This window comes from Solanum lycopersicum, chromosome 6 (genome assembly GCF_036512215.1).
Source record: "Solanum lycopersicum chromosome 6, SLM_r2.1".
In the NCBI taxonomy this organism is placed as follows: domain Eukaryota; kingdom Viridiplantae; phylum Streptophyta; class Magnoliopsida; order Solanales; family Solanaceae; genus Solanum; species Solanum lycopersicum.
The window spans coordinates 50279816-50301795 of NC_090805.1; the positions used below are offsets into that span (position 1 = coordinate 50279816).

Sequence of the window (21980 nt, forward strand, 5' to 3'; positions counted from 1 at the left end):
AATGACTATAGAAAACTCGATTGGGAGTGAGTATCAGACCACTGCCTATGTCGGCTGTGCTGACTTGTGCTAGTAGTACTCTTTAAGTCGGCACTTGATTTTCTTCCAATTTTTTTTTTATCTAAATGAGTGCCCAAGTGTTCTATGATCTTCCACTGAAGAACAAAGTCTACATGGCAATGTGATTCTAGTTGTTTTCTTTCTTTAAAAGCCGATCTAAACAAGTTTGGGATTGAGGCACAAAAATTGATTGATTTAACCCTCGTTTATGTGCATCCAACTGTCCTATCTATTGGCATGAAATCCTTGCTCTCAAAATTTTTAGTTGAGCAAGCAGTTCATACCTTGCGAACATAGCAGTTTGAGACAGTATTTACAGCTTGCAATCAGCCAACAACATTCTTTGGAGACCTATATAGTGCCAGTTTTTGTACCTAAACTTGCAAACAAATGTTTCATCTTGACTGAGTTTAATACCTTAGTATATCAATTCAAAATGACCTGAACTGATCATGTTTTCTGGAGAAAGACAACTGGTTAATATATTGCCTATATGTGTGGTGTGTTTTTGTATTCTTCAGCTTCCTAGCTCAATGCAGCAAATGATAACCAAAGTGAGAGCCATAGGTAGAAAATGTACATCAACTGTTCAGCATTTTGCTTCTGGCCTTCTTGTAATTGAGCAATCCAGGGCTTCAACTGCTGTTCTGGTACATCTACAAGATTTGGGTCAATTACCAGCTAGCTTAAGCAGAAGTTGCACATCTGATAATGGTATCCTCCCTGTGAACTCTTGGTTTTTATCTAAACACTTGGTATCTTTAAGAGCCTTTGAATTGACGCTGAAATGTGGCTGCCCGGTCAGTGAATTTTTACCTGTCTTAAACATTCAAGTTGACGAGGTTTAAAACAACAGTAGGTATTCACTCTCCGAAATTATTTCTTCTGTGTATTTGGATTTCAGTTCGCTGATTGATTAACAACGGAGGGAGACAGTACGCGGCCAAATTGGCTATATTTCTCCCTCTTCCTTCTTCTACGTCGTCCTCTTTTTTTTTTTTTTTCAATTGTGTTTTTGTTCATTTCTTTCAATTTTTCCAGGCTTGTCTTTCAAGTTTCAACGTTATTTTGATTGATGACATATTACATCGTTGCTATTTTTATTCACTCCTTTTATTTTTTTCCCCAGATTTTTCAATTTTCTTCTGTCTTTCACTGAGGTAACACAAAAGAACACAGCGACTAGAGAGAAAAATAGAGTCCAAACATAGCCAGACTGTTAAAACATCTGATAAATGGATAAATACATATGTTGTGACAGAGAAAATAAGAACTTCTCCACGAACAAGTTTTCGGCAACCACAACAATAATACTAAAATAAGTTTTCCAGGAGTTTTGTAAAATAATATCTTCAAATTGTCGACGTTGATGGTTTGCAGAAATGTATGTAGAATTAGAATATGGACCTCCCCCTTCCCTTTTTTTTTCCCAAACAATTTTGGAAGAGTAAAAGGATTAATTAGGCTATGCGAGCGACAAATTCGAACTTCAAAGCAGCCTCAAATATTTAACTTTTTTTCACCGGAGCCGGATATTTTTGATTCACGCCGCGTAGGTCTCTATTCGGAGGGAAGCGTTTCTATTTGTTGGTTTTTTTCTTACTTCTTTCCTTTTCTTTTGCTCGTCACATTATGTTTTACAAGAGTTAATTTTACATATTTTTTTAAAATAATATAAAAAATATTCTAAATTGTAATCCTTTTTCATATTAATACTATAATAAAATAAAATATCTTAAAATATTGATCAAAATTCATATATGTGATAAATAAAAGTAAACGAATGAAGTATTAAAAAAACTCATTCCAAGTGAAGAAAATAAAAATAGCTCTGTATTAATATCTTTATTTTTATGCGGTAATAATTTTTGTAATTTTAACTTTTCATAAAATATAATTAAAGAATAAGGTGAAAATACAAATAAATGTGAAGGAGAGTATATCTACAATTACTGTATTAGATTTCATCAGTGACGAGGAGATTATGGCGACTCCATACACCCAGGTTCTCCCCCTTCCACGTCACCAACACTTTCCAAAACCGAACCCGATTTCCAAAACTGTCATCAACGACCGGTATTTCGAAAATCACCCGCTAGTTTTACTGATCGATAAATCCCAGAGCATTAATCAGCTCAAACAAATTCATGCTTACATGCTCCGTATTGGCCTTTTCTTCGACCCATTTTCAGCTAGCAAACTCATAGAAGCTTCTTCTCTATCGCATTTCTCAAGTCTTGATTATGCCCACAAAGTGTTTGATGAAATTCCTCAACCAAATCTCTTCTCTTGGAATGCACTTATTCGTGCCTATTCTTCTAGCCAGGACCCAATTCAAAGTATCTTGATGTTTGTTAATATGCTTTGTGAGGGTCGTGAATTTCCCAGTAAATTTACTTACCCATTTGTGTTCAAAGCATCTGCCAAGATGAAAGCTATACGATTCGGGAGAGGACTTCATGGGATGGTAGTCAAAGGGAGGGACGTTGGTCTTGATATATTTGTTCTTAATTCTTTAATTCATTTTTATGCTGATTGTGGATGTTTGGATGAGGCATACTTGATTTTTGAGAATATGCAGACAAGGGATGTTGTTTCTTGGAATACAATGATATTGGGTTTTGCTGAAGGGGGTTATGCAGATGAGGCGTTGAAGATATTTCATAGGATGGGGGAGGAGAATGTGAGGCCTAACGATGTGACAATGATGGCGGTTTTGTCTGCTTGTGCTAAGAAGTTGGATTTGGAGTTCGGTAGATGGGTGCACGCATTTATCAAGAGGAATGGGATTAGAGAGAGCTTAATTTTAGATAACGCGATTCTTGATATGTATATGAAATGTGGGAGCATTGAGGATGCTGAGAGACTGTTTCGCAAGATGGGGGAGAAGGATATTGTTTCTTGGACAACTATGCTTGTTGGGTATGCAAGGGCGGGAAACTTTAATGCAGCAAGAAGTATTCTGAATACTATGCCTAGCCAAGATATTGTTGCATGGAATGCTCTTATCTCAGCTTATGAGCAGAGTGGTAAACCGAAGGAAGCTTTGTCTGTTTTCAATGAGTTGCAGCTCATCAAGAAGGCAGAACCTGATGAGGTAACACTTGTCTGCGCGCTATCTGCGTGTGCTCAGTTGGGTGCAATTGATTTAGGTGGGTGGATTCATGTGTACATAAAGAAGCAAGGAATAAAGTTTAATTGTCACCTCACTACAGCATTGATTGACATGTATTCTAAATGTGGGGATGTGGAAAAAGCACTTGAGATGTTTGATTCTGTCAACATTAGAGATGTGTTTGTATGGAGTGCTATGATTGCTGGCTTAGCAATGCATGGGCGTGGGAAGGAAGCAATAAGCTTGTTCTTGAAAATGCAAGAACACAAGGTCAAGCCTAATTCCGTTACACTCATAAATGTATTATGTGCTTGCAGCCACTCAGGGTTGGTGGAGGAAGGGCGGGCAATCTTTAACCAAATGGAGTACGTTTATGGGATTGTGCCAGGGGTAAAACATTACGCTTGCTTAGTTGATATACTTGGCCGTGCAGGTGAACTGGAAGTAGCTGAAAAACTGATAAATAATATGCCAGTAACCCCTGGTCCATCAGTTTGGGGTGCTCTGCTTGGGGCATGTAGATTACACGGCAATCTTGAACTAGCTGAACAAGCTTGTAACCGTTTAGTTGAGTTGGAACCTGAAAATCATGGTGCATATGTACTTCTATCCAATATATATGCGAAATCAGGGAAATGGGACGAGGTTTCCATGTTAAGGAAGCGTATGAGAGAATGTGGATTGAAGAAAGAACCAGGTTGTAGCTCAATTGAAGTCCACAGTATTGTTCATGAGTTTCTAGTGGGAGATAATACTCACCCTCAATCGCAGAAAATCTATGCAAAATTGGATGAGATTGCAGCTAGACTGAAGCATGTAGGATATGTTTCCAACAAGTCCCAGATATTGCAACTTGTTGAAGAAGAAGATATGCAGGAGCAAGCGCTAAATCTTCACAGTGAAAAGCTAGCCATGGCATTTGGACTTATCAGTGTGGCTCCATCTCAACCAATTCGTATTGTGAAGAATTTACGTGTTTGTGCGGACTGCCACGCTGTTGCCAAGCTTCTCTCCAAGCTGTATGATCGAGAAATAATATTGAGGGATCGGTACCGTTTCCATCATTTTAAAGAGGGGAACTGCTCATGTAAGGACTACTGGTGAGTGTTAAAATTCACTTCATAGTGCTATAGAGCGAGGATGTTACTTTATATATATTGTGCTCCTATGGAACTAATAGATCAGGTAGGACATGCTGATGATTGCAGATATGTTGTTAATTAGCATGTAGATAAAACATCATGTAGACTAGAGACACCAATATAGGAACTGTAATATAAAGCCATCAAGGTTTTTTGTTTTTTTAGCTTAATACAAAAAAAACGTCAAACATAACTTTTCTGAGTAACATGACATTCATGTTGACGCAAAGAGAAACAATAAAAGAAAGTACCAATGAAGGCAAAGCTATTAGCATAGGTGAATTGCGTCTCTACCCTGGACAGATTTCTATTCACGTGGAAGATGTGGTCAGATAAGTCCAGTTACAAACCCTAACTATATTATGATTCACCTTTTCTTGAGATCTTCACTTTCTCTGAATGAACTAAAATTCTGTTCAATTTGTTTCTGATGGAAATGAGATCGAAAATAAGTTGACCCATGCTTATTCTGGCTTGTGGAGTTTCCTCTGAACAAGCAACTCCAGCAGTAAGAATAGAAACTAAGCATTCAGCAAATTCATCTGTAAAGTCACTTCTGCAGCTGAATATATCTTTCAGATCCCCTGGCTCTGTCTCGTAGAAAGTAGATTGATCCACAACATCCATTACTTGACGGGGCAATGCCTGCTTAACAAAACTGTGAAGAGTTTCATTGTCCTCAAATAGTTCACTGGTTGGTCTTCGTCCAGTGAAAATCTCTAATAGAAGAATCCCAAAGCTATAGACATCTCCTTGACTTGATACCTGGCCACCCATGCCATATTCTGAAAATTTTGATGTGTCAGAGAAGGTGTTTCATAGTAATATTAGGGATCCTAGGCATTTGTCAAAAACTGCCTAAGCAACACAGATCACTTGTATCGATTTTCCAAAAGAGAATTACTAGTTATGTAACTACCCCAGAAAGCTGAAACCTCTTATTAAGGTCCTTAGAAAAACTATGACAAGTCAGGAATTATATGAGAGAAGAGACATCCAGGATTTAAATTTGATGGATTCAACGTCTAAGATTCTTAGAACTGAACTCATTGTACTTATGAAATTATGGGTTCACAATATAATATTTATTTTGAAATTTAACTAGTTTTTTAACTTATATATCCATATTCAGTGTCGATAATACTAAATTTGGTTGAATCCATCAAACTAAGACTGCATCCGCCTCTGGTTGTAAGAATCAATAGCGCAAAATCAGGAGGTAGTGATCTGCAAAGTTAACGGATGCCTGGAGCTGAGGACAAGGAGCATCCGGTGTCTCTCAAGAAAGTTGTAATTGCTTAAATTGTTAATATGTTATGGTCTTATGGAGAAAAAATGGGGTTCAGAGTTTAGACAATATTTAGACTAATATCTCCACTGTAATATTTACCTGGAGCAGCATAACCTACTGTGCCTTTAATCCCACTTGAGCTGAACTGATTTACATCAGCATTTTGACCCGCGTCAGACAGGAACTTTGCCAAACCAAAGTCGCTAACAAGAGCAGTCAGATCATTATCCAGTAGAATGTTGCTTGGCTTAAGATCACAGTGAACTATAGATGTATGACATTGACTGTGAAGATAATGCAATGCTGAAGCCACATCTATTGTGATGTTTAGTCTGTGTAAGATACTCAATCTCTTCTGCAGCATCTGTCCCTCCTTCGGGTGCAACCACTCTTCTAGGCTCCCATTTTCCATAAATGGATAAATGAGAGCTTTGAAATCATTGCCATCAAAATCAACACTTGAGCAAACAGTTGAGATCTTCACCAGGTTCCGGTGCCTTATGTTCCTCAAGGCTTCACATTCAGCCAAAAAGCTTTTCGAAGCACCCTTTTTTTCAAGTTTTAGTACCTTTACTGCAATAATTGTTCCTTCTGGAGAAAGATTTCCTCTGTAAACGGAGCCAAAGCTTCCTGATCCTATCAAGTTATTTGAAGAGAACCCACCAGTTGCATTTAAGAGATCTTCATAGGAAACTTGGGTGTATCCTTTCCTGAATGAAGATGCTGTTCTAGGCCTATGCTTTCCCTTTTTCACGCAGCAATATGAAACTAGCAGCAACAAAGTTAAACATGCAGCACTGGTACCCAGTGCCAACAACAAAATGAGAGCAATGTGCTTCTTAGGTCTTTTATTTGCATGCTTGAGACATGGATGCAAATGCAGCTCTTCAATTCCCCCACAAAGATTCATATTTCCCATTACTTGAATTCTTCTTGCATCAGCAAAAACACCTTGAACTGGCACCTCTCCATCAAGGTGGTTAAACGACAAGTTGAGGTTCTGTAATGACACATGCTTGTAGATACTCCTAAGAATGTTGCCTGACAAGTTATTACGTGAAAGATCAAGATACTGAATGTTTTTCAAATCATCCAGAGGGGGAATTGTTCCTTCAAAAAAGTTTCCTTGCAGGTAGAGTATTTCAAGGGATGAACAACTGTCTAGTGAATGTGGAATTTCACCAGACAGTTTGTTGTTCGATATATCAAGGGCAGCAAGATTGGTCAGGTTACCTATTTCAACAGGCAAGGGACCACTCAAAGAGTTGTAAGACATATTAAGGAGTACCGAAAGGGAGGAGAGTGCAACGACTTGCTTGGGTATACTACCACTGAGTTTATTCTGAGCGATGTCTAAGGTTTGGAGAGATGTACAATTTCCTAAACTTGAAGGTATGGTTCCCTCTAAGCTATTATCTTGCAAATAAATGTACAGCAATCCTCTTATGTTTCCTAAGGAAGACGGGATATTTCCTGTCAACTGATTCGATTCCATGTGCAGATTTTTCAAGTTTGATAACATTCCAATAGAATCAGGAATGCTACCATTGATAAGTGTCCCTTGGATGCCAAGCATATCCAAGTTGACAAGGTTGGAGATCTCTCTAGGTATGGTTCCACTTATCCTGTTGTATCCGATCAGTAGCTTTGTCAAAGTTGTCGAGAGATTAGTTATAGAGTAAGGCAACATACCTCCAAATTTGTTGTTTGCAATGTCCAGGAACTCAAGCATTTTGCAATTGGTTAAAGAATTTATGAAATTTAGATCATCAGGTGCACCACTTCCAAGTTGGTTATCGAGAACATTAAGCCATAAGAGATTCTTGAGGTTTCCAAAACTCAACGGTATATTTCCTGTGAAATTGTTTATAGGAATATCAAGCCGCAGAAGATCCGAACAGTTGGACAATGAAGCTGGTATTGAACCAGTGAAGTAATTGTTGGCCAAATACAGCCTCTGAAGATTTGGGAAGGCAAGGCCAAAGTCTGTTCTAAGTCTGCCTCTGAACTTGTTAAATGACAAGCTTATAAGTGTAAGAGATGAAAGATTGTAGAGTGCAGGGGGGAATTCTCCGGTCAGAGAGTTCACTGAAACACCTAACTCAATCAAGCTTCTCATATTGGTCATTGTTTCAGGTAATTCACCTTCCAATTCATTGTAGGAAATGTAAAACTCTCTTAGAGATGTAAGATTTCCGACAGAATTCGGAACATTTCCTGTGAGATTGTTGTTCTTGAGGTACAACATTTCTAGCTTTGTCAATGAACCAAGTTCAGTAGGAATGTGTCCTTGAAGGATATTATGGTCTAGAATTAGGTTAACAACATTAATGCAACGAGACAGGGTAAAAGGGATTTCACCACTCAAGAAGTTGAAGCTTAAGTTCATGGTTTGAAGTCTGATCAATTGGCCAAGATCTGGAGGGATTACACCATGAAAGGAGTTATCCGAGATGTCAAGAATTCGAAGAAATGAAAGATTGCCAATGCTAGGTGATATAGTGCCAGCCAATCTATGGTCTTTGAGATCTAAAGAAATGACCCTTTGATGTTTATGGCCACATGTAACACCAGGCCATTGGCAGACATTGAGAGTAGCATTCCAAGAATCCATGAGTCCTTGTGGATCTTCAGTTATTTGGGACTTAAGATCAAGTAATGCAAGTTTGTCTGTTTGATTCCCAAGTATGCCTGCTGAAGCACACTGTGGAAAAGATAAGTATATGAACATGAAGAGGATAGTATGGACTGAAAGAAAAAAGAGACAGCTTGAATGAACAAAGCTAGTTTGAAGCTCCATTTAGGGGTTGTGACAAGGTTAGGTGATATGTGGAGAAGGGGATAATACAGAGTGACATTTGATTCTGCTATTTATAATGAGTTCATTATTTCTTGTGTGGGGATTAAAGTTGTACACACTGGTATCAGTGTAGTTTAACCTATTATATCATATTAGATATTATTTTTATGGGCTTATCAATAGGTATAGTATATTATAGATATTTACATGAATTATTTTACAAGTGACATGGCTGTTTAGTTATTTTGACTCAATTAGTGCATATAACTTGTATTTTAAAAAAAAGATCATGTGAAGGGAAAGGACACTTTCTTAACAAATCTTACTCGGTACTTAGTGTTGATGGAAGCTAACGTGAAATAATCAACATATTTATAAATTGATCTGAAATATCACAACTATAGTAATAATAAAAAGATTCTAGATTTACCAATCAAACAGGATACCATCCCTTGAGTCAAAGTATGGCCAATGACTTTAAGTGTCAGACAAATATAGACTTGTATAGGTAAACGATCTCCCTTTAAGAGAAAGGAGAAGACCAAAGAGTTTCTTATTTGTTTGTCAAATCTTTTTATTGTAATAAAATTCACTCAATCTTTGAATAATGAGATGAGTACTGACGAATGAGTTGACATTTGACTTAGGAAAGTGCTAAAATAAATTTTGGAATTTGCTAAAAGGACAAGTTTATCTAACAATTTTGCATGTTATGATTTAATACTAATTCCATTAATATGTGATATTGTTATTGATACTTAATTAATAAATATACTAATACTTTTCGCCTCAATTTTATAATTTAATTTAACATATTATAGTATAGGAAGAATGGTATATAAAATGACAAACTAATAATATAAAATAAATATAATAGCTATCCTGTGATTTATTTGTGTTTTATAGCAAACTGTTTATCAGTCCTCTCTCTCGTATTTTTGCTTGTCACTCTCCCTCTCTCGTTCGCTTATTTCTGTCGCTCGCCTCTCTCGCTTTATACAATAGAATTGTATAAATTGTAATTCTAATTGTGTAAAGCGAGAGAAAATTGTATAAACACCTGCAAATACATATATCTTCGTCCTATACACTCATAATTATAAAATACAACTAATTTCTGCCCAAGTCTCTTTTGTCTTTCTCGTTTTATACAAATTCAAATTGTATATAATTTCTCTCTTTCTCCTTTTATACAATTTGATTCAATTGTATATTCTCTGCACAAGTTTCTTTTTGCTCTTCTCTTTTTCTCGTTTTATACAAATTCAAATTGTACATAATTTCTTTCTTTCTCGTTTTACACAATTCAATTCTGTCTCTTGCTTTCTCGTTTTATACAATTCAAATTGTATATAGTTTCTCTCTTTCTCGTTTTATACAATTCGCTTCAATTGTATATGTATAGCGAATTATACATGTATAAGATTGCTATGGAGCGAAATTATGCAAACTTTGCTATATTATACAAACATGAATTTTATGTTTGCTACGTGTGAAAGTTGCCCTATAATATAGTGCAAATATCACACGTGATGTAAAAAAATAAAATTGTAAAATCGATTATCGACTAACTAGAACCAACTAAATGATAAAGGTGGTTACGTATTTGAAAGCATATGACTTTGAAGATATGAAAATAGTAATTACATATACGGTGTTTGATAGGAAGGATTGCAACAGACAATTAAAATTTAATCAAGATTTCAATGGAACTTCGTACATAAACTAGCTTATTATCAGATTTTTTTTCCACCGTAACGTCTCTGTCTTGACTTAAACGAAGTTAAAGCCTCGATAAAATCAGCTTCTTCCATGTCGGGAAATAACTTATTCGCGAAATAGAGTTCAGTATAAGCTAATTGCCACAACATGAAATTGCTAACTCTTTTCTCTCCACTTGTTCTAATTAACAAATCTGGTTCAGAAAATTCCGTACAGTGAGTATCCAGTTCTTGTTCAAATAAGCTCTGATCAATGTCTTTTACAGTTAAATCTCCATTTTTTACTTTGATAGCAATGCTTTTGGTTGCTTGTAATATATCTTGTCGTCCACTGTAATTGATTGCTATTATTACATGAAGTCCGGAATTAAATTTTGTTCTCTCCTCCATTACAGCAAGAGCTTCCTGTAAAGACTTGGAAAAGATTGATTTATCCCCAATAAATGAGACTCGCCTACCATCCCTAGTATTCACATAATATAATTTGATTCGATTAAGTTGAATTTTAAAATGAATATCAAATATCACGATAAATATATTTATCTTTATCTATCTAACGTATAGATAATATGTAGAATACCTTGTCCACTCATCCAATATTTCTTGTGAGCCTATCAGCTCTAAAAACAACTTCATAAGAAAGTCAACCTCCTCCTGGGGCACTCAAGTTAGAAGAGTATACGTTATTAACAAATAAGACAAAAACATTAATGTATTAGAAATTAAATAAGTCATATGTAATTATAATTATATATAGTTAAATATAATCAGACATATGATTCATTTCTGGTATAATTAATTTCATTGTTTGAAAAGAAAGTCACTTTCTCTGAAATTCATTATATATATATATATATATATATATATATATATATATATATATATATATATATATATATATATATATATATATATTGCTTAAGAACGGTACTATAGTCGTTAATTTGGCTCCGATTACTTGGGTCCATGGTCTTCACAAGTCTTGTGGTTCTAAATTAAAGTTATGTCAAATGTATCAAAATATAGTTTAATCTCGTGGTATTAAACATGTTATGTGGAAAGTTTAATTTAAAGTGTTACCAAAAAAAAAGAAATGAGTCATTATTTTTTAAACATACTAAAAGAAAAAGAAAATCATTATTTTTGAAACAGGAGAAATACTAAATATTTAATTATTGTTCTTTATTAAATTTACTTTCTTGATGATGTATTTAACATGCTTAATAGATCGTCATAAAATTTATTCCCTCCGTCCCCAATTTATCAGTCAATTAATTTTAAATTTTGAAATTCAAATAAGTCTTTATTTGACAGAAATTTTTCATGAACATCTTGAATTATAAATTATGTTGACTTAAACTAGTTTTTACATAGTTTTTTCGAATACGTAAATTTTATTTTAAAAAGTTAGAGATTCTCAATAATCAGAATCAAAGTTATATTATTTTACCTTTGAAATTCAAACTGCATCATGTAAATTTGGACAGAAAAAATACAATGACTTACTTCGAGGCGAACCCAATTTTCCGTAGAGAATGCAAAAATGGTTAGAACTTTGACTCCCCACTGGCTACAAAGGCGGGTGAGGACTTGAATTTTCTCTCCGCCAGCGCGGTGACCTTGCTTTACGGTCAAGCCTTTGTTTTTTGCCCACCTTCTATGACCATCCATGATCACTGCAACATGTTTGAGACCCTCAGGCAGTGTAACTAATTGATCCCCAACTGCATTAACATTATTATTAGAACAAACATTGGCTAAATTGGTACGATAATTATATTGGTTGTTGTTGGTAATAATTAGTTTATTATCGGAAGGAGGAGGAAGTGAGAATCCCAGGGATAGCATGTTGTAGCGTGTGATCTGGGTTTAAAGTTCGCTAATTTGAATTAGTACTGTCTAATTCATCTAAATTTATATGACATTAATAAATTTGACGAGGTCTATAAAAACAGAGAATATAAATTTAGGGATTGATCAAATTTGCAATTTCTATTTTTTCCTTTTGTGGCTAATTGCATTGTACAATAATTAGTGGGGAGATCCTATATACTACAACTAGATGGTAATGGACACGTGCGTGTAGATATTTGAAAAAATATAAAATTACGCCTAACTCGCTATAATATTTATTATTATTATTTATGTTTTTAAAATATAACTCGTATTTTACTATTAATTTTTTTGGTTATTAAATACACTAAAATAAAAAGGCAGATGAGTAAGATTCATATGTATTTCAACTATATGCGAATCATACTAAATGCACACTAGCTACATGTATGTAACTGACATAATTTGCATTTATCGGAGCTACTAGATACATCTGAGAGTGGCGGATGAGATAATTTGTTATGTATCTCAGATAAATATGAATCTACTTGATATATAATATAATAATATATTTAAATTACATGTATTTGAAATGTATCTAGACAGACAAAAAAATCATAAAATACCTAATACGGCAAGCTAAAATATATCTAAATAATTAGCTCCTAAACTAATGAAATTAGGTAAGTTTCCCAAATCTATTTGGAAAAAGTCATAAGTTAGCTAAGTAGTTGTACGTAAAAATTTATTCACGTACATTTTACTGGCTACTTAGAGCCTATTTGGCTCAGCTTAAAAGCTAGTCAAACTGACTTAAAAGTTGGTTTTTGACTTATTTAGCTGTTTGTCAATCCTCAAAATAACTTATTTTAAGTTAAAAACTTATTTTAAGCCAAAAGTTAAAAGCTGGGGTAGGGGTGCTTTTTTTTTCCAGATTATAAGCTGTTTTAAGTTGACCACATTTTTACCTTTTTACCCTTAATATTTTTATACAATCTCCAAATTACCCACATAACCCTAACATCTCTTTCTTCTATTTTTGCCTTTTCACGTGTGGATGATAGACAATTACTATTACTAATGAATGAAAATAACATAAATCTTAAATCTTTCAAGTAATCTATTCAAATTATATATTATTAAAATGTAAAATAAGTTGCACATATAACTTAAATAAAAATTTATATTCCTCTTATAAATAATTTGTGATAATAAAGAAATATGTGAATGATAGACTATTATTATTACCTATGAATGAAACTAAAATAAAATCTTAAATCGTTCTTTGATCTATTCAAATTATATATCTTTAAAATATATAATAAATTTATATTTCTCTTATAAATAATTTATGATGAGAAAGAAATACGTGAATGATAAAAAAATATAAGTATTTATGGCTGTAAAATATAAATTAATTAACTTTTATTATGTTAACAGCTTTTAAGGGTATTTCAGACATTTGATTTAAAAAGCTTTTTATCAACACTTATTTGTCAAATACATCAACTTTTTTTTTTTAACTTAAGCACTTTTATCCAAACGCATAACTGCTTATTTTAAAAATAAATTTCAGCACTTCCAAAAGTACTAAAGCTACTTTTATTAAGCCCATCCAAACGGACACTTAGTATTTCTCTGACCATATTTAATTTTTATTGGACAAAACTGATTTTTAAAAGACAGTGTTTTAAAGTAATTTTCCTCTATTGAAAAGTACCCTCAAGTTTCAAATTCGAAATGAGATATTGAGTTATCAAAATAAATTAGATTTTAGAATTTAATTAAAATTGTTGAATTATACTAATTATTAATTGAATTCTACCAAATTTTAAGTTGATTTTAAGCTTCTACCACCCCACTACACACATAGAAGTTAAATTCCTACTCATATGTAGCTCACCCATTTTCAATCATAGTGGACCTATCTTGCGAATAGAATAAATTGTTTTCTAAAAATATATTACATAAATTGAAATTTAAAATATTATTTATTAAAAATATATTATATAAATTGAGACGTATAAAGTGAATAATTTACTTATGTGCGCCTTTATCTCTAATTTTTCCCCTTTGTGGCTAAATATTGTACACTAATTGGGTCCATTCTATACTTCCTCGTCTCAAATAATTCTGCAATTTTAAAAATAATTTACTATTTTAAATTACTTGTTATTATTTTATAAGTTCAAATAAAATTAATTATATTTTCGTTTTCTCCTTGATAGTAACTATTCTTGAAAATTATAAAAACATTTGTTATTTGATGTATTGAAATAAACGTATAAGATATCACAAACAAATCGATGAGAAAAATTGTTCGTTAAAAATAAATAAATGAAGAGCATAATAAGAGATAGAGGATAATTCGTGTTAGAACAAGTTAAATAATACGTTTTTGTATTATGTCTATAATCGGTACTTATTATTAATTCTTAACGATTAAATATTAGCACTAGATTTTTTGTGATTCATTATAACGCCTTTTTTCTTGGCTGAAACGATTTTAAAGCATCAATAAAATCTTCTTATTCCATGTAAGAGAACAACTTTTTGCAAAATAAATTTAGAATCTCCAAACACTTTGATTCCGTCTCTGATTATATAGGCAAACATTTAAAAAGAGCCTACCTAGTCCACTCATCCAAGTTTTCTTGTGAGCTAGCCAAATCAAAACATAATTTCATGAGAAAGTCAACCTCCTCCTCCATCGCCCAATTATTTAGATTCGTTAACAGATAAAATAGAGAATTCATTTTTCTTTTTCACCTTGATGGTTTTTATCATGAGATTATGGTGTATATATTAGAATTAAATAAATTTATGTGATATATATTTATAAGATTGGTCAACAAATTAGAAAATATTGTTCTTTCTTATATTCGTTGTTGAAAAAGATAACGATACACTTACTTTGTTTATCTGTAGTTCATACTTCAACGACGCCTTATCCCACATTTATAAAAAAAATAAAAATCTTTTTAATGATTTCACACGATGAATTAAAAAAAGGTGAATTTTCATCGTAAAACTTTACACCTTTGTTTTGATGGTTGTTAAATGTATCGTATAGTATAGTACTATTGTTTTAACTAGTGCCTAAAATAGAAAAAATAAATACCTTTTTAGATTATGATCGAAATTTTAGAGACATATATTAACTATTCTAAGGTTCTATTATCCTTCTCGATTTATTTCTTTTGTAATTTTGTGCACCTTTTTTACTTACGTGGCTTCAAAATATCTTCTACGCGCCTCAATTGCATGGAGTCAGGGACTGTGCCATGTAAGACAAAAATGTATAAAATTACAAAAGAAATAAGTTCAGAAAATAATATAACCTTAGTTTAATTAAGATGTGTCTCTGGAATTTTAATCATAATTTAGGAAATACTTAAATATTTTCTCGCTTAAAATATTTCAATAGATTGTATCATTCATTATCATTACAAATTAATGTCATACATCGGTGATATAACTTACTTTAGGGCGAGTCCAGTATTCAGTAGAAAAAGCAAAGAGAGAGAGAACTTTGATTCCCCACTGGTTACAAAGGCGAGTGAGGAATTTCCATTTTTTAAAGTAAAAATTTAAGAAATCCCGTAGTGTAATTCAATAATTACATTTTGTCCCGATAAAATTAGTATTTACAAAAAATCCCTTAAATTTGTTGTTCCGTGATACTTTAGACTCTAGTGATACATGATAAGTTTAAACTGTTAAGAAAAAATGGGAAAAAACGATACAATTAATTAATGTTGTTACTAAAACAGCTTAACTTAAGGTAACAGATCATTAATCACCATAAAATCAGCACGTAATTGGATAACATTTTCCCTATGTATAAAGTAACAGATCATTAAACATTTGGATAACATTCTCCCCTATATATTTTTCAAAGTCCTTTAGAAATTGTTGTTAAAATTGACAGCAAACCTTATGGGATGTGTTGGTATCTTTTTAATCTTGTACTTCAGTGGCTGCAATTTCAAAATAACTAAAACATTATAACATGTGATACATATCTAATACATGTATCAGAAACATTAACTAAACAATATACACACTGATTCTATATGTATCATCAAGTACAATGGATGACACATTTATTAAACTTAGTGAATGATACATTATAACAATTTTCAAAACATGTATCAGTACATCAACTAAACAACTAATACCTTACTGATTTATGAAAGTGAATATCATATATATATATATATATACACACACACACACACATCATTTGAACCTTTTGTAAGGTGACCGTTCATTTTCATCTGCTTGCCTCCAAGAACAAGAAGATTACCAAATTCATCTGCTTTTTGGTTGTTCGTTTAATCTTTCCTCTGATTGGAATTTGTTTCTTCGGTAACTGAACTTGGGGGTTTAGGATTTTTATTTTTGGGAGTTGTTAAGCATGTGGGTTTACGTTGAAGTTGCAATGGTGGAGTAAGTAATCTTTAAGAGAAGGAAGATGATTATGGAAAAAAAAAGAACTGAAACTTGATGGAGTAAGAACAAAACGGGAGAAGTTAAGAGAAGTTGTTCTGATTTTTGAAATTTCAAAATTTTTGAATTTTGAAAATCAAAATTTCAAAATTGGGTCTTTTATTTAAAATTAATTAAAATTAATAATTCAAAATCAAAAAACTGATTTAAAAGGTTGAGTGTTTAAATGGAGAAAATTCAAAATCCAAAAACTGATTTAAGAGGTTGAGTGTTTTAATGGAGAAAAAATAGGCATTAAAATGGATAATTGTGTATTATAAGAGAGAGAATGTAATGTATCTATAAACTTACACTAAAATTAAAAAAAAGGGAATTATGTAATATTTAAAAAAAGAAGGGAAAATTAGAGAATAGAAAACTTATAGTTGTGTATTTAAGTTATTTTTCCTTTTTTAAAAGTCGACGGTGTTAGATTGGTATACATTACTCATAGTAATATTTATTTTTCAAACGTCATATTAATGTTTTATTCCTAAAATATTAGAGTAACGTTTTAGGAGTAAAACGTTACTCAAAACAACATTTTAGGAGTAAAACGTTACTTGCAGTTACGTATATTAACCTAATGCTGTTAGTTTTAAAAAAGGAAATATACCCTAAAATATTACTATGAAATACTTTTATATTAGTTTTGTAAAAAAAAATTTAAAAATTATTATTTTAATAAATTGTTTTATATAATGGTTTAATTTGATCAAAAATTCCAATTTATGTGGCATAAATGACATTAAGAAAGTTAACTAAATTTTTATTATATGATTTTATATTATTAATTAATATGATTTATATTAAGTAGTACTTTTTTAATAATATATGTTATCGAATTAATACCAAAGTTTTTTCATCTTTTTTTTTCTACTATGTTCACTCAATTGAACGTGGCCATAAAGATACATAACTGAAAATCTTCAATTAGATTCAGCTGAAGTATAACATAATTCGGTTTAACGAGTGAGATGAATACGTTCTACGTAACAAGTCGCGTTAGATCAAATTAAATAACATATTTATTTATGCACACTCAAAGTAAGAGGGGATATATATATATATATATAAATGTTAATTGAAAAATATGTTGCATGCTACATGATTCAGTCCAGATAACTTCCCAAGGTTCCCTCATACTTATTTCTCACTGTAACTAGAAATTGGCCCAACATAGAAATGAACAATTAGTACTTTCTTCTTCCCAGTTTATATATATATCTTTTGGATTTCAAAATTTAAACAAGTTTATTTTTAATCGTAAATATTTAGAAATGGTTGATTTATCCCCAATAAATTAAATGATACTTGTATATCAAGACTATCATGTAAAATAATGTGTTCAAATTTTGTATAATTTGGCTTTCAATCGAGAAGAGATTGAAAGCCTAATTTTTTAAACAAAAGAAGATACAAAAAGATAAAGAAATCATTCAGTGATATAATTTCATTTTTTGTTCCATGGTGCCATGGTTGTGTTTGAATCAGATGTTGTAATGGTGTTTGGGTGAAGAATGCAAATAATGACTAGCGATAATAATTAATGGGTGATTATAAGATTTGGTAACAATGATTTACATAATTGACCGTTTTAAAAAGAATGATTCATTTTTTTTAGTCTATTTAAAAAAGAATTACTCTTTTTTTGTAATACTTAAATTTCAAAACTTTTCACGTGACATATTTAAGGTCACAAGATAAAAAATCTTCTTTCTTTTCATAAATTTTATGCCAAGTCAAACTAGGTCATTTTCATTTTAACAATATTAAAATTTTATTGCAAATTTTAATTATTCACATTTATTCAAATCTATAAAGTGATTATAAAAGAAAAAAAATTGATGATTATAGAGGCAAACATTTGCAAAGAGCCTACCAAGTTTTCTTTTGAGGTTGCCAAATTTAAAAACAAGTCAATGAGAAAGTCAACCTCTTGCTGCATCACCCAATATTTAGATATGTTAACAAATAAAATAGAGAAATCATTTACTTGATGATTTTTATCATATAGTTTACATGATAGATCACAAAAGATTGATATATATAATAATAAAATTTAATATTATCTCAAAGGAAATTAAACTAGAATAACTTACTTTAGGACGAATCCAATTTTCAGTAGATAATGCAAATATAGTCAAAACGTTGATTCCACAAAGGCGAGTGAGGAATTTCATTACAATGAACAATAAAAATAAATAAAGATATATTATTTATATCTTTATTTTTTAAAATAATAATTATTTTGAACCATCTATGTTTAGTAAAGATAACTGATAGCGTAAAAGCAATTTTGGAGGACTTATCATCAAATAATATATTGTCACGATCTTCATAATACCTCCATTTAATCTACACCTTTAGGGTGTAGATGGATTGTGAGAAGTGAGAACTAATTTTAAATGTATAAAAAATCCTAAATTTAGTTTGGTGATTTCCTCTTTTTTACTATGGTAGTATACTAATACGTGGTTTAATCAATTTTCTTTTTTCGATTAATTATATATCTCACTATATTATATTGTCTGATCTTATAATTATATATCTTTTGGTCTAATTATAGGGAAAAGGGTAAAAAAATATTCACCAACTTCTGTTTAATAGCTAACTTTACCCAATGTTATACTCCCTCTGACCCTGTTTACTTGTTCATATTATTACTTTTAGATGTCCTTATTTACTTGTTCATTTTGACAAATCAAGAGAGGACAAATTTTTTTCCTATTATAAATTTTAATTCATCCTTTTTGAAATTATATTTAATAAGGATAAAATTGTAACTTTACTATGTTAATTATCGTTATCTTAATATATGTATTTTTTTTAAAGTGGACAGCTAAATAAAAATGGAGGGAGTATTATGTGAGCATCCATAACTCCACCATGTACAGATTATTAATCATGTCCGACACTTTTAATTATATTAACCCAAATAAATTAAGCTCGTGTCTGACCCTTCTAACTTTGGCTTGCTATGAATAATAATGATAGTTATGATTGCACTTGAACATGATACATGTTTTAGTTTTTGATATAAAAGAATATGGTGAATGATGGAGCATGTAGAAATTTGTTTATCGTCCATTAAAACACAATATGAAAGAGTATGTCAAATTCATTAATTTAATATGAAAAGATTAGCCAAAAGATTGATAAACTCATAACAACTTAGTAGGCTAATTTATTAGATTAGAAGTAATATCAAATCAATTTAAAAGGTTAATATCACAATAAATCAAACAAAAATGAGAGAGCATAAATTAAAAAGAACAAATAAATGCACCTTTATATCATGGCTTTCTTTAAAAAATTAGCACATAATTTTACTGCATTTTTGTCACTAGAAAATTCAATTCTGCAACTCAAAAGAAAAATTACAAAATTAAAAAGAATAAGCTTGTAACCGATTTCAAATTATAATTAATAATTAATTAGTAGAACTTAATTAATAGGAAATACATGTTATTGAAATTCATTTCAATTTAAATTATTTTTTGTAATAAAATGGAAGAGATATGAGAGAAGGGGAAGAGGAAGGGACTTACGTAAATTAATCAACTAATAATATATTAGTATTAGTGATGAAATAAATTTTTTTTTATAATTTTCTGTAAATTTTTATGACAACAGATTAAATGAAATTCATTGAGACAAAATTAATGAAAAAAAATGTCTATGGCAATAAATATAAGAGAGATAAATAAGATATTTTATTTTTAGAAAAATGTAGATATAAAAAGTATAATATTAAATTATGCTAATAATAAGATAAAATAAATTCAATTTTTAAAGAAAATTATATTAGAAGAAGGTAAAAAAAAAAAAAAAGAGGAGGAGGAGGAAGTTAAGGAAAAGTAATTAATTAGAGTAAATAGAATGTTTATGGTAATAGAGACAAGTACAATGAAGGGGGACTATGCCTTAGTAATCCTAATGAAGTAATTTTTTTTAATGGAAAAAAATGTTTATGATAATAAGTAAAAGAGGAATAAATAAGATATTTATTTTTAGAAAGTTTAGATATAAAAAGTATAAATAAATTAGATTTTTTAGAAAATTATATTTAAAAAAGGTTTAAAAGGGAAAATAATTTATTATAGTAAATAAAACGTTTGTGGTAATAAATAAACGAGAGATAGATAAGATATTTTATTTTTAGAAAGTTGTAGAAATAAAAATAAAAATATTAAATTATGATGATAAAAAGGAAAAATAAATTAGGATTCGTAGAAAATCATATAAATAAAAAGTAAAAAGAGGAATTTAAGGATAACCAATTAATTATAATAATGGTGAAAAGTAATAAAAATAATAAATTAATTAATAATGAAGAGAGATGAATAAGGTATTTAAATATTTTTTTTCTTTTTTTGGCAGATATTAGAGATCAAAAGAAGTAAAAAAAATTTATATTTTTATTTTTTAAAAGCAAATTTATTACTATACAGAGTCTAGCGACATTTTATTAAACATAAAAATATCATAGGATCAAATGGACTAGTATAAGCAAATGGTTAAGTTTCATCTTAGTAATCCTAATGAATTAATAATTTTTAATGAAAAAAACGTTTATTGTAATATATAAAGAGAGACAATATGATGTTTTATTTTTAGATAGTTGTAGATATAAAAAGTATAATATTAAATTATGATAATAATTTTTTTTAGATTTTTTAGAAAATTATATTTAAAAAAGGAAAAGTAATTAATTATAATAAATAAAATGTTTATGGTAATAAGTAAAAGAGAGATAAATAAATTATGATTATAACAAAAATTAGATTTTTTAGAAAATTATATTTAAAAAGGGTAAAAAGGAAAAGTAATTAATTATAGTAAATAAAACGTGTATGGTAATAAGTAAAGAGATAAATAAAATATTTATTTTAGAATATGGTAGAAATAAAAGTATAATATTGAATTATGATACTAAAAAGATAAATAAATTAATATTTGTAGAAAATTACAAAAATAGAAGGTAAAAGGAAAAATTTAAGGATAAGTAATTAGTTATAGCAATGGTGAAAAGTGATAAAAGTAATAAATTATATAGTAATAATGAGGAGAGATGAATGAGATAAGGGCTCGTTTTTTCATATATTTTTTAAATAATATTTGAGAAAAAACTATGTAAATAGTGTTTGTATATATATTTTATTATTATTTGGTAAATATTTTTGATAAATATTTCAAATTCTCAAATACTAGTTTTTTCTAGTATTTGAGCTAAATCTTATTATTTAAAATCTTTTAAAAATTAAAAGTTTATCCCAAACTTTTATCTTTTACAAAAACATTCTCTATAGTTACTGCTTACATTGTATTACATAATTTTTTACATTAATTCCAAAGTAATAATAAAATATTCGGTAAATGTGAAATGATAATATAATTATTGATGAAAATAATGAATAATCGGTTCAAGATAACAAAGTCATGTGTTTTATCTACTTCACGATAAATGATGCTTGTTGCACTCACTCAAGATTACCACATTGCTCTAATGTCATGGACACTATTT

General features: G+C 30.4%; 3 protein-coding genes across 3 annotated transcripts; 1 reads left to right on the top strand and 2 right to left on the bottom strand.

The window, feature by feature from the left end:
• Window positions 1–2044: 2044 nt before the first annotated feature.
• LOC101257180 (pentatricopeptide repeat-containing protein At2g29760, chloroplastic) lies at window positions 2045–4510 on the top strand. The gene has a single exon (XM_004241119.5). It carries the CDS (start codon window positions 2045–2047, stop codon window positions 4277–4279), a length of 2235 nt encoding a protein of 744 aa, XP_004241167.1. The 3' UTR covers window positions 4280–4510.
• LOC101246542 (putative receptor-like protein kinase At3g47110) lies at window positions 4439–8408 on the bottom strand. The gene is made up of 2 exons (XM_004242015.4): window positions 5708–8408; window positions 4439–5102 (listed from the first exon to the last, which is right to left on the bottom strand). Exons 1-2 carry the CDS (start codon window positions 8406–8408, stop codon window positions 4678–4680), a joined length of 3126 nt encoding a protein of 1041 aa, XP_004242063.1. The 3' UTR covers window positions 4439–4677.
• A 1626-nt stretch (window positions 8409–10034) lies between these two features.
• Window positions 10035–12091, bottom strand: CPT7 (dehydrodolichyl diphosphate synthase 2). The gene is made up of 3 exons (NM_001320246.1): window positions 11636–12091; window positions 10710–10783; window positions 10035–10592 (listed from the first exon to the last, which is right to left on the bottom strand). The coding sequence occupies exons 1-3, from the start codon at window positions 11975–11977 to the stop codon at window positions 10145–10147; spliced, it is 864 nt and encodes a 287-aa protein (NP_001307175.1). The 5' UTR covers window positions 11978–12091; the 3' UTR covers window positions 10035–10144.
• Between the last annotated feature and the right edge of the window lie 9889 nt (window positions 12092–21980).